The sequence below is a fragment of the Sapajus apella genome, unplaced genomic scaffold, assembly GCF_009761245.1.
Source record: "Sapajus apella isolate SASKATOON/1434 unplaced genomic scaffold, GSC_monkey_1.0 scaffold227, whole genome shotgun sequence".
In the NCBI taxonomy this organism is placed as follows: domain Eukaryota; kingdom Metazoa; phylum Chordata; class Mammalia; order Primates; family Cebidae; genus Sapajus; species Sapajus apella.
This window is the reverse complement of record NW_022437167.1, coordinates 618,560-631,827: the sequence shown is the minus strand read 5'-3', so window position 1 is coordinate 631,827 and position 13,268 is coordinate 618,560. Positions and strand designations below refer to the sequence as shown.

The 13,268-nt window shown below is 54.0% G+C and overlaps 1 protein-coding gene across 5 annotated transcripts in view; it reads right to left on the bottom strand.

Annotated features, from left to right (window-relative positions):
- BORCS8 (BLOC-1 related complex subunit 8) overlaps positions 1–13,268 on the bottom strand; it is a 45,027-nt gene that overhangs the window by 29,281 nt on the left and 2,478 nt on the right. For 4 of the 5 annotated variants that reach the window (XM_032271272.1, XM_032271271.1, XM_032271274.1 and 1 more), the window contains exons 2-5: positions 9,870–9,982; positions 9,038–9,102; positions 4,743–4,853; positions 2,918–2,993 (exon numbers count right to left, since the gene is read on the bottom strand). In XM_032271272.1, the coding sequence (XP_032127163.1) occupies positions 2,960–2,993; positions 4,743–4,853; positions 9,038–9,102; positions 9,870–9,982 (323 nt within the window). In that variant the 3' untranslated portion in view covers positions 2,918–2,959. Of the gene's footprint in view, positions 1–2,461; positions 2,676–2,917; positions 2,994–4,742; positions 4,854–9,037; positions 9,103–9,869; positions 9,983–13,268 lie in introns of those variants that run through there. The other variant, XM_032271273.1, reaches the window with a different exon arrangement.

Genomic DNA, 13,268 nt, shown 5'->3' with positions numbered 1-13,268 from the left:
AGCTGGGCATGGTGGCGCGTGCCTGTAATCCCAGCTAATTTTTTGTATTTTTAGTAGAGACGGGGTTTCACCATGTTGACCAGGATGGTCTCGATCTCTTGACCTCGTGATCCACCTGCCTCGGCCTCCCAAAGTGCTGGGATTACAGGCTTGAGCCACCGCGCCCGGCAGGGGCTGCTCTTCTCTGGCTGTGTCCTTATTGTTTTTGTTGGCAGGGGCAGGGGCTCGAAGTCTCACTCTGTGGCCCAGGCTGGAGTGCAGTGGTGCCATCTTGGCTCACTGGAACTTCTGCTTCCTGGGTTCAAGTGATTCTCATGCCTCAACCCCCCGAGTAGCTGGGATTACAGGTGCCGAACACCATGCCTGGCAGAGCCTCTCTGTCCATCTGTATTTGGGGTGAGACTGCCTTTTGGGGCCGTCTGGGGATGAAATGAGATGATCCCTGTGAAGACTTTAGCCCAGGGCTGGGGACATGGTGGGTGTATAATCAGGATTATTTCGATGGCAGTTATTGGTGCAAGGGCTGATGGGGACCCGGAGGTTCCAGGTGGGAGCAGGAGGAAGGTGCTGGCCGCACCCGCTCAGTCTTCAGGGTCTGCCCGGCCCAGCTGTGGTCAGGCTGGGGAGCGGGGGCGAGGGTCAGGGTTGTCTGAGGTGGCACCTGAGGGCTGAACCTGGGCCAAGATAAGGTGGAGCCTGGTGGCAGGGGTCTGGGTGGGAGTCCTGGCACTTCTGGGCATGGGCAGTGATCCTGGGTTGGCTGCCTCACCTCTCAGGGCCTTGGTTTCCTCTTCTGTAAAATGGGGCAGTGTTTAGGATCCTGGGACTGGAGAGGTGGATAACTTGACCCTGTGAAGGTCACTGACGACCCCAAGGGGCGCAGTTTTGGGGGAAAAGTGGGAATGACAGGCTCTAAGGCCCGCTGTGGTGGCTTACGCCTATAGTCCCAGGACTCTAGGAGGTTGAGGCAGGCAGGTCACCTGAGGTCCAGAGTTTGAGACCAGCCTGACCAACGTGATGAAACTCTGTCTCTACTAAAAATACAAAAATTAGCCCAGCAAGGTGGCGGGCGTCTATAGTCCCAGCTACTCGTGAGGCTGAAGTGGGAGAATTGCTTGAACCCAGGGGGCAGAATTTGCAGTGAGCTGAGATTGTACCACTGCACTCCGGCCTGGGCAACAGAGCGAGACTCCATCTCAAAAAAAAAATAATAAGGAAAGGAAGAAAAAAGAAAAAAAAAGCTCTGAGAGGGGGCATGAGGCTGGCGGTTCTGGGGAGAGGAGAAGGACTCCACAGGGACAGGGTGAGACACAGAGCGATCCTGTTGGGAGCAGCAGTGGAGGGGACAGCAGACGCTGGGGAGTGAGGAGGGCAGTGGGGCAGTGTCCTTGAGGCACAAAGTGGGGGAGACCAGGGCGTGGGGGATGGGAATGGGGAAACAGAGGCTGGGTTGGGGGTGTGGGCAGGGCTGCGTAGGGCACTGGGGTGGGCTGCTGATCCCCTCAGGCAGCCCCTCCTGTTTCAGCCCTCCTGGAAAGCTCCCACGCCACCGCTTAGCCTGTGGGATTCCTCACCACTCCACATCCAGAGCTACGCCTGCCACGAGCAGGTGCTCAGGAAGCGTTCATCAATTGCCAGAGGTGCTCAATAAATGCTCGCTGCCTACGGTGTCCAGTAAGTGCGCTCTGATTGACTGCAGCGCCTGCTAAGTGCTGTGTGACTGGACACAGGAACTCAGCTGCCTCTGGGCTCTGGGGCCACAGCTTGGAGGGCCTACAGAGGCTCTGTCTCCACCTGCCTCCCCTTGACCTCTGAGAGGACCTCCATGGCACCGAGGACAATCGCAGTGACTGGCCAACAGGCAGGGGCTCGGTAAGTCCCTGGTGTCCCTTGGACCTCCTGCATCTGCCCATCAGAGATACAGAATGATGACACGTCAGGTCTTTGCTGGCACCACACTCTCCAAGCGTGGTCAGCTGTGCCTCCCAGGTCTCACACTGCGCTTGTGTGGGCCTCTCCCATCTGGTCCTGGGCCTGGCCACGTGACTGGCTTCAACCAATGGGCCACCCACAAATGTGAAAGTGGCACTCTGCATGGGAGCTGCCCTCTGGGCTCCCAGCCACCAGAAGAAACCCGGGCTGGCCTGCTGGAGAGGCCACAAGGAAAACCTGACCCCTGCTGCCAACAGCCCCGGTTGAGGGCCCCCTCTGACTATGCAGTTGCAGCTGAGCTCCCATGAGCACCCACGGGTGACCCCCAGGGAGAGCAGCAGAACTGCCCAGCTGAGCCTAGCCCAAAGTGCAGAATCGTGAGTAGGTTAATTGCTGGGGCTGGAAACCACTGAGTTTTGAGATGCCGTGTTATGCAGCAATAGTCACTGCTCCAAAGCACATCTGTCTCTGTACCCTGCACCCTCTCAGTGACCTGATGAGCCACGTTTACTGAAGGGAAACGCAGGGACCAGAGAGGGAGTGAGTTTACTCGGTCACACAGCAGGTGGGCAGTGGATTGGCGGGGGGAGTCCCAGAGATGGGTGGGTAATTGCCACGCCAGGCTCTGCCTGCGACTGCATGGGTAAAGCAGGCTGCTGGCACGTGGTAGGACAGAGGAAATGTGGGCTCCCTTCTCTCTCTCGGGGGCTGGAAATCTCTGGGACTGGCAAAGGGCCTATGGCCTGGAAAAGGGGGAGGAAGGCGGAGAAGAGAGAGTGGGAGACATGGGCTGCCACGGTCCCTGAGCAGCAGGGTGGAACCTTCTGGACCTGTGGACACCCTCCACCTGCCACCTCCGAAACCATCCCACAAACCCAGTGAGAAAGCCCAAGTGGTTAGACAGACAGGTGTCTGGCTGGCTGCCAAGCGGGTGGGTTGGTTAGTTCAGAGCAGAGAGAGGCTCGTGGCTACCCTTGGCACTGACCTGGGTCGGGGGAGCCTGAGGGGCCCCAAGTGTCTTCCAGGATCAGGTTGAGGAGGGCGGGGGTGGTTCCTCGGGACTGGAAGAAAACATGGGCAGCATACATGAGGCCAAGGTCAGAGGCCACAAGGCCTGCTCAGCTGGCTGGAGTGCATGTTTGGGTGATACAGAGGTCTTGGAAGACCTCTGGCTTGAGATTCCAGGCATCCTCCTTAAAAGTGGGGCAAGTGGGCTGGGCGCGGTGGCTCATGCCTATAATCTCAGCTGAGATAGGTGATCACCTGAGGTCAGGAGTTCGAGACCAGCCCAACCAACATGGTGAAACTCCGTCTCTACTAAAAATACAAAAATTAGCTGGGTGGTGTGTGTCTGTAATCCCAGCTACTCAGGAGGCTTAGGTACCAGAATCCCTTGAACCCAGGAGGTGGAGGCTGCAGTGAGCCGAGATCGCACCATTGCACTCCAGCTTGGGCAACGGTGAGACTCTGTCTCGAAAAAAAAAAAAGGGGGACAAATGGCTGGGCATGGTGGCTCATGCCTCTAATCCAGCACTTTGGGAGGCCAAGGCGAGCGGATTACTTGGGCCAGGAATTTGAGACCAGCCCAGGCATTGTATCGTGACACAGTTTCTATTCAAAAATATATATATGTACTTTTTAAAAAGTGGGATGAGTCACTCCAGAGGCCGTATCTGGGACTCACTCACACAAGACTGGGCACTTTGAACCCACAGGGCTTACAAAGAGGTACTACTAGCAACGCAAGCTGCTACTAATGTCCTTCAGGAGCACTTGTTGTTTTCGCAACAGTGAGCACAAGCAGGGCATATGAAAGCATTTTTGGAAACCCTGAGTTGACAGCAAGAGGTATGGCTTTTCAGTGAAGTCTAGTTCCAACTGCCAACATCAACACGTGGCAGAGGAGCCAGAAGCCGCTCTTCAGATGCAAAAGAGCCCAGATAAACCCCTATCATGCTACCCTTTGAGGGAAGATTGCTACGCCCCCATTCTCACACACACACTCAAGTCTTGTTTTTGCCAATTCTCGTGTCCTAGTTAAGCAACACAGATGCTTTCTTTCCAAATGCCCAGCGGGGGACAGACCAGCCAGAACCCCAATCTGTGGGAGCCAGACGCATCCCAAGGTAACATTCCTGCTCCCGGCACGTGTGTGTTTGTAAGCGTGTTTATTAAATTATAATGCCAATAAAAAACAAAAAGAAGGGCCATTCCTAAAAACTCTCTCTCCAATGTTCACGGACTGTGAGTGCCTTTCGTTTTCAGAACCCTGGTCCTCGGCTCGAAGCCTCCCACAGCTCTGGGTCCCGGGACAGGGTGGAGAGAGCCCCCTGCCATCTCCCTGGCCCATCTCCCCCAGCTGGCCCACTCCAGCCACAGAAGCCATCTCAGTGCTTCCCGAACACTCCCAGGGAGCCCAGCCCCAGGGTATCTGTCCTCACCACTGCCGTGAGTGGAGCTCCCTCTGCCTCCGATCGTCTGTGTGTCACTCACGCCACCTCCTAGGAGGGGCCTCAAGGCATTGCTCCCAGCACATCTGACATGCTCTTATCTGCTGGTTGCTGTAATCCTCCCTGTGAGCCCATCTGTCTCGGTCACTGCTATGTCCCCAGGGGACAGCCCAGGGCCAGGCACACAGCAGAGCTCAGGACCTGCGTACTGAGTGACTGAACTCTCAAGTTATAGACCCCAAAGGACAAGAGGAAAGAGAAAGGTTTCTTAATAAGCGAGAAGCAGCATTTCCTAGCGTAGCTGAAAGACAGTCCTTGCGGCTGAGAGTGGCAGCGGGGGCAGGTGGTCCCAGGAGCTACCTGTGGCCCTGGGCACTGGCATTCATATGGTCCCGGATGCTGATGGCCTGTTTGAGCAGACCCTCCACGCTGCGGAAGTAGACGCTGCTGTCCACCAGGTTCTTCACGGCGCTGAAACGGAAGGACAGGCCTGATCAGCGCCCCAAACCTGCAGGTAAGGGTTCCACACCCCAGCACTAGAGGTCACCACCAAAGCTTGGTGGGTACCTCGGTGATGCTGCGGGCTTCCCTGAGGACTCACGGTGGGCTCGCGTTTTAGATTTCCCTGCTATGACTAGACGGCAACTATGCAACACAGCACACGATGGAAAGAAAACTTTGACTTCACTGCCACGGAAACATGTACCGTTTTGAAGGAGGTATCAGTGTATAAAAAAAAAAAATCTCAGCCACTACTCAGATATGAGGGTGTAAAACAAAAAAGAAAAGGCAGTATCTCTCCTGGGCACCGTGGTTCACACCTGTAATCCCAGCTACTCAAGAGGCCAAGGCAAGATGATGGCTTGAGCCCAGGAGGTTGAGACTAGCCTGGGCAACATAGTGAGACCCCATCTCTCTCTTTCTCTCTCTCTTTTTTGAGACAGTGTTTTGCTCTGTCACCCAGGCTGGAGTGCAGTGATGCGATCTCAGCTCATTACAACTTCCACCTCCCAGGTTCAAGCGATTCTCCTGCCTCAGCCTCCCAAGTAGCTGGGACTACAGGCATGTGCCACCACGCCTGACTCATTTTTTGTATTTTTAGTAGAGATGGGTTTTCACTGTGTTAGCCAGGATGGTCTCGATCTCCTGACCTTGTGATCTGCCCGCCTTGGCCTCCCAAAGTGCTGGGATTACAGGCGTCAGCCACCACGCCCCACGAACCCCAACTCTTAAAAAAAGTAAAATCTGGGGCCAGGCACGATGGCTCACGCCTGTAATCCCAGCACTTTGTGAGGTCGAGGTGGGCGGATCACCTGAGGTCAGGATTTTGAGACCAGCCCGACCAACATGGAGAAACCCTGTCTCTACTAAAAATACAAAATTAGCCAGGCATGGTGGTGCATGCCTGTAATCCCAGCCACTTGGGAGGCTAAGTCAGGAGAATCGCTTGAACCCAAGAGGTGGAGTTTACAGTGAGCCGAGACTGTGCCACTGCACTCCAGTTTGGGCAACAAGAGCGAAATTCTGTCTCAAAAAGAAAAACCTGGTTGGATGTGGTGACTCAAACCTGTAATCCCAACACTTTGGGAGGCCCAGGAGAGAGAATTATTTGAGCCGGGGAGTTTGAGACCAGCCTGGGCAACACAGTGGGGTCCCATCTCTACAAAAATTTAAAAATTAGCCAGGCATGGTGACACTTGCCTGTGGTCCCAGCTTCGTAGGAGGCTAGGGTGGGAGGATCACCTGAGCCCAGGAGGTCGAGGCTACAGGGAGCTGTAACTGTACCACTGCACTCTAGCCTGGGTGACAGAGCAAGACCCTGTCTCAAAAAAAAAAAAACAAAAAAATAGGCCGACGCGGTGGCTCATGCCTGTAATCCTAGCACTTTGGGAGGCTAAAGCGGGTGGATCACGAGGTCAGACGTTTGAGACCAGCCTGGCCAACGTAGTAAAACCATGTCTCTACTAAAAATACAAAAAAATTAGCTGGGGCGTGGTGGGCACCTGTAAGACCAGCTACTCAGGAGTCTGAGGCAGGAGAATCACTTGAACCCAAGAGGCGGAGGTTGCAGTAAGCCGAGATCACGCCATTGCACTCCAGCCTGGGTGACAGAGCGAGACTGTATCTCAAAAAAATTAAAAAATAAATAAGTAAATTAAATTTTTAAAAATACATTATTTCACTAAAGACAAATGCCCGCTGGCCTCCCGCCGAGCCCATTGATGTCTGGGGCAACTGGTGATGAAAATGTTCTTTATCCACTGAGTTGGCTGAGAGGCACTTGGAATGTAGCTAGTGAGACTTGTGAGTTGAGTATTTCATTTTTTTTCTTTTCTTTTCTTTTTTTTTTTTTGAGACAGAGTCTCACTCTGTTGCCCAGGCTGGGCACAATCTTGGCTCACAGCAACCTCTGCCTCCCAGGTTCAAGTGATTCTCCTGCCACAGCCTCCTAAGTAGCTGGGATTTACAAGTGCCTGCCACCACGCCTGGCTAATTTTTGTATTTTTAGTAGAGATAGAGTTTCACCATGTTGGCCAGGCTGGTCTCAACTCCTGGCCGCAAGTGATCTTCCCAGCTTAGCATCCCAAAGTGCTGGGACTGCAGGTGAGTCACTACGTCTGGCCGTTTTCATTTTAACGAGTTAAAACTTAAGTGTGCTTAGCCACCCATGGCCTGGGTTCCTGGATTAGATGGTACAGGTGTAGGAAGCAGAAGAAAGCACAGATTTTTTTTTTTTTTTAAACAGGATCTTGTTCTGTTGCCCGGGCCGGAGTGCAGTGGTGCAATCTCTGCCTACTACAGCCTCAACCTCCCAGGCTTAAACGATCCTCCCACCTCAGCCTCCCAAATAGCTGGGATTAAACGTGCGTGCCATAAGGCTTAGCTAGTTTTTGCACTTTTTGTAGAAATAGGGTTTCACCAGGTTGTCCAGGCTGGTCCCAAACTCCTGGGCTCTAACGATCCATCCACCTTGGCCTCCCGAAGTGCTGGGAGTACAGGGGTGAGCCACCACACCCAGCCACATTTCATTTTTTGTTAGAGGAGAGGTCTTGCTATCACCCAGGCTGGCCCTCAACTCCTTTCTTGTTTTGTTCTGATTTGAGGTTTCACTCGTTGCCCATGCTGGAGTGCAGTGGTGCAATCTTGGCTCACTGCAACCTCCACCTCCGGGGTTCACGCAATTCTCCTGCCTCGGCCTCCCGAGTAGCGAGGATTACAGGTATGTGCCACCACGCCTGACTAATTTTTGTATTTTTAGTATAGACAGGGTTTCGCCACGTTCGCTAGGCTGGTCTTGAACTCCCGACCTCAGGTGATCTGCCTGTCTTGGCCTCCCAAAGTGTTGGGATTACAGGCATGCACCACCAGGCCCAGCTCTAGAAACTCCTATTTCTTTTCTTTTCCTTGAGCTAAGGAAAATACTGTCTGTCTGGATACCCCTTGTCCCACCAAGGGGGCCAAAGCTGCCAATGGCAGAACGCTGCCCCAGGAGCAGGATTTTCTGTCTAGGCACCTTCGCCCACACAACCAAACAGCACCAGACAGCAACACACCAGGGGAACTGCTGGGAGCACTGCTCAGCCACCACCAAAATGGCCCACAGCCCATGTCAGGGGCAAACAGAACAACTAAACCAAGTCCAGGAACTTCCAAGGCCGACTGGGCAACCCGAGGCAACTGGAGTAAGGCTTGGGAATGGAAGGCAAGGGTTCAGTGACAAATAGAAACCCCAGCTGGGCGCGGTGGCTCACGCCTGTAATCCCAGCACTTTGGGAGGTTGAGGCAGGTGGATCACCTGAGGTCAGGAGTTCGAGACCAGCCTGGCTAACATGGTGAAACCCCATCTCAACTAAAAATATAAAAATTAGCTGGGCGTGGCGGCAGGCGCTTATGGCCCTCGCTACTTAGGAGGCTAAAGTGGGGTAATCCCCTGAGCCTGAGAGGGGGACACTGCAGTGAGCAGAGATCGTGCCACTGCACTCCAGCCTGGGCAACACAGTGAGACTCTGTCTCAAAAAAAAAAAGGCTGGGTGCAGTGGTTCACACCTGTAATCGCAGCACTTTGGGAGGCTGAGATGGGTGGATCATCTGAGGTCAGGAGTTCAAGACCAGCCTGGCCAACATGGTGAAACCCTGTCTCTACTAAAAATACAAAAATTAGCTGGGCGTGGTGGCACGTGCCTGTAATTCCAGCTACTGGGGAGGGTGAGGCAGGAGAATTGCTTGAACCCAAGAGTCAGAGGTTGCAGTGAGCTGAGATCGTGCCACTGAACTCCAGCCTCAGCGACGGGGCAAGACTCCATCTCAAAAAAAATAATAATAATTCAAAATAAACAGCCATATCTGTGCTTTGGGCTTCCCCCTGGCTGCCGTCCACCCCACTGGCCCATCTGTGGTCCTGGCTGTGGGAGAGAAATGCTGGTCCCCAGAGGCATCTCCCAGAATCCTTATCCCTCTCCTGTGACAGCTGGGGAGGGGCTCAGTGCAGGGAAGAGACCCATCTGGGACCCAGGCCCGGCGAATGGTGGTACAGATCACATACACCCACTCGGGTAGGCTAGGCAGAGCGGGGCTTACTGGGCAGCTGGCTGGGATGCCCAGGAGGCCAGAGCAGCGGAGGGGTGGCCCTGCAGTGGGGAGGCTGTGACACTTACCTGCAGGCGTACTCCACGGTGTAGATGGCTCCCTGGCTCTGCTCCTCCCAACGCTGCATATCTGCCTGTAGGGGGCGCACGAGATGTTTGGCAAGGGAGGCCACCCCCACCTAGAGGGCCCTCCTCCCAGCTCTCTTGGCTGGGGCTTCCCCTGAGTCCTCATGGTGGATGCAGAGCCTTTTCCTCCTGCAGCTCCCTTCTGTCACAGGTCTGGGCTTTCTGTAGACACCTGGCCACCATGCCTCAGGACCTTTACACAAACATTTCCCCCTGCCTGGCACATCCTTCCCTTAGATCGTCAGACAGCTGCCTCCTCACCATGTGGGTCGTAACTATTACAGAATGGTATGGTTTGGCTGTGTCCCCACCCAAACCTCACCTTGTAGTTCCCATAATCCCCATGTGTTGTGGGAGGGACCAGGTAGAGAAAACTGAATCACTGAGTCGGTTCCCCATCCTGTTCTCCTGATAGTGAGTTCTCACAACATCTTGTGGTTTTAATAAGAAGCCTCCCCCTTTGCTGGGCTCTCATACTTCTCCTTCCTGCTGCCATGTAAGGAAACACACGTTTGCTTCTGCTTTTGCCAAATTCTAAGTTTCCTGAGGCCTCCCCAGCCCTGTGGAACTGTGAGTCAATTAAACCTCCTTCCTATATAAATTACCCAGCAAAGAACAAACTCATACACACATCTTGCCACCTCCTTCAAAATCTACCCCAGATCTGTCCGCCACGCCTCTGGCCTGGCTATGACACCACATGCCTCCTTGCTGGTGTCCCGGCCTTGGCTCCTGCCCTGACTGCCCCTGCTCCTTCCGACAGGCCCCAGCTCACCTTGTGCTGGGCCAGCTCAGGGAGGGAGCGGCGCACGTGCTCCTGCAGCCGGTACAGGGCCACGGACGGCTCGTTGGCCAGGACGTAGACGCTTTCAGTGAACTTGTCCGTGACTGGATCCAGGGTCCATAGGTGGCAGGGGTGGGGTGGGCGTAGGGGGACAAAGTGTCAGTCTCCTAGTTGCTTCAGTGCTGAGCCCAGCCAGAACAGACAGGGCATCTGGTGTGTCCCTCAGCAGCTAGGTCAACCCTGGCCCGTGATAGGCTGGAGGAAATGGTCTCAGCAGGGCTCACTCAAAATGACATTAATTAGGCCAGGCAAGGTGGCTCACGCCTATAATCCTAGCACTTTGGGAGGCCAAGGTGGGCGGATCACTTGAGGTCAGGAGTTCAAGACCAGCCAGGCCGACATGTAAAACCCCATCTCTAGTAAAAATACAAAAATTAGGCCAGACATGGTGGTTCATGCCTGCAATCCTAGCACTTTGGAAGGCTGACGCGGGCAGATCTCCTGAGGTCAGGAGATTGAGACTAGCCTGACCAACATGGAGGATCCTCGTCTCTATTAAAACATACAAAATTAGCTGAGCGTGGTGGCGCCTGTAGTCCCAGCTACTCGGGAGTCTGAGACAGGAGAATTGCTTGAACCCAGGAGGCAGAGGTTGTGGTGAGCCAAGACTGCGCCATTGCACTCCAGTCTGGGCAACAAGAGCAAAATTCCGTCTCAAAAAAAAAAAAAAATGCTGGGTGCAGTGGCTGACGCCTGTAATCCCAGCACTTTGGGAGGCTGAGGTGGGTAGATCACCTGAGATCAGGAGTTCGAGACCAGCCTGACCAACATGGTGAAACCCCATCTCTACTAAAAAAAAAATACAAAAATTAACTGGCCATGGTGGCAAGTGCCAGGAATCCCAGCTACTCAGGAGGCTGAGGCAGGAGAATTGCTTGAACCCGGGAGTTAGAGGTTGCAGTGAGCTGAGATCGTGCCATTGCACTCCAGCCTGGGCGACAGAGCAAGACTCCATCTCAAAAAACAAAGAAACAAACAAACAAAAATTAGCCAGGCATTATGGCAGGCACCTGTAGTCCCAGCTACTCTGGAGGCTGAGGCAGGAGAATTGCTTGAACCCAGGAGGTAGAGGTTGCAGTGAGCCGAGATCGTGCCACTGCACTCCAGCCTGGGCAATAAGAGCGAGATTCCATCTCAAAAAATAAAAAGAAGACATTAATGAGAGGACAAAATGAGTGATGAGTTCATCAGGAGTGAACTTTTTTTTTTAAGAGTCTTGCTCTGTTGCTCAGTCTGGAGTGCAGTGGCGCGATCACGGCTCACTGCAGCCTCAAGCCATCGTCCCATCTCAGCCTCCTGAGGAGCTGGGACTACAGGTGCGAACCATCATGCCTGGCTAGTTTTCTTCATTATTTAACAGAGACAGGGCCTTGCTATGTTGCCCAGGCTGGTCCTGAATTCTTAGCCTCAAGTGATCCTCCTGCCTCGGCCTCCCAAAGTGCTGGGATTATAGGCGTGAGCCACTGTGCCCGGCCCCCAGTGAACTCATCTTTCCCTCCCAATCCTGCTGGTAGTGGACCCTGCTGCCCACTGCACTGCCCGGCATTCCTTTTGCCCCCGTGACCTCACCCAGGACTCTTCTTCAGAGCATGCCCACAGGAGCTGAAAGCGCCTGGAAGTTCACGCCCCGGGAGGCCCTGAGCCGCCACTCACTAGTGAGGGATCTGAAAACCTGTGTCCCTCGCTGGACACTGAACAACCCAGAGGCCTAACTTATCCCCCTGGGCTCCCCTGCAGGCCCAGCCTGAGGCCTCCATCTGCAGATTTTACCTGAGGTCGCCCCTCACTCAGCCTCCTTGCCAGCCAGCCCAGCCCTGTTTCCCCTTCTCCCCTGCAGGTGTCTCCTGATGAATTTTTATTTTTATTTTTTTGAGACAGAGTCTTGCTCTGTTGCCCAGGCTGGAGTGCAGTGGCAAAATCTCGGCTCACAGCAACCTCCACCTCCCGGGTTCAAGTGATTCTCCTGCCTCAGCCTCCCGAGTAGCTGGGATTACAGGCACCCACCACCATGCCTAATTTTTGTATTTTTAGTTGAGACAGCGTTTCTCCACGTTGGCCAGGCTGGTTGCAAACTCCTGACGTCAAGTGATCTGCCCACCTTGGCCTCCCAAAGTGCTGGGATTACAGGTGAGAGCCACCGCGCCCAGTCCTGATAAATTAATTGCACATAAATCCTCATGACAGTGTCTGCTTCAACAACGGTATTCCCAGCCAGCCAGCGGGGCCCACCTTTCTTGTCCCATCCTTGGGCAAATCCTGATAGTTCTAGTTGCACCTTTTCTACTATACCACACTGCCCTCACTGGTCCAGGCACAGCCAGGCAAGGCCATCTCCTGCCTGGATGGGACCCACCTTCTCCCTGGTCTCCCTGCTTCCCCTCCTGCCAATAGTTCAGTCTCCATGCAGCAGATGAGGCGAACTCCAAATAAACAAATCATCTATGCCCTCCCTTGCATTAAACTCTCCCATGGCTCCCACCTGCCAGAGAATAAAATCCCCTTTTCTTGCCATGGCCCATGAGGTCCTGCATGTCCCAGCTGCTGTTGACCTCCCTGCCTTCCTTGCCTCCAGCCTGGCTCTTCCTTGCACTTCCCAAAAGAACTTTCTCACTGCCAGAGAGGACAAGGTAGGAGGATCACTTGAGGACAAGAATTTGAGGCCAAAGCTGGGCGCGGTGGCTCACGCCTGTAATCCCAACACTTTGGGAGGCCAAGGCAGGCAGATCACATGAGGTCCGGAGTTCGGGACCAGCCTGGCCAACAGATGGGAAACTCCGTCTCTACTAAAAATACAAAAAATTAGCCGGGCATGGTGGCACATGCCTGTAATCGCAGCTAGTTGGGAGGCTGAGGCATGAGAATTGCTTGAACCTGGGAGGCGGAGGTTGCAGAGAGTGGAGATTGCTCCACTGCACTCCAGCCTGAGTGATAGAGCAAGACTGTCTCAAAAAATAAATAAATAAAAAATAAAGGATTTGAGACCAGCTTGAGCAATACCGTGAGACTCCATCTCTAAAAAATTAACAAAAATAGCCGGGCGCGGTGGCTCACGCCTGTAATCCCAGCACTTTGGGAGGCCGAGGTGGGTGGATCACGAGGTCAAGAGATCGAGACCATCCTGGTCAACATGGTGAAACCCCGTCTCTACTAAAACTACAAAAAATCAGCTGGGCATGGTGGCGCGTGCCTGTAATCCCAGCTACTCAGGAGGCTGAGGCAGGAGAATTGCCCGAACCCAGGAGGCGGGGGTTGCGGTGAGCCGAGATTGCGCCATTGCACTCCAGCCTGGGTAACAAGAGCGAAACTCCGTCTCAAAAAAAAAAAAAAAAT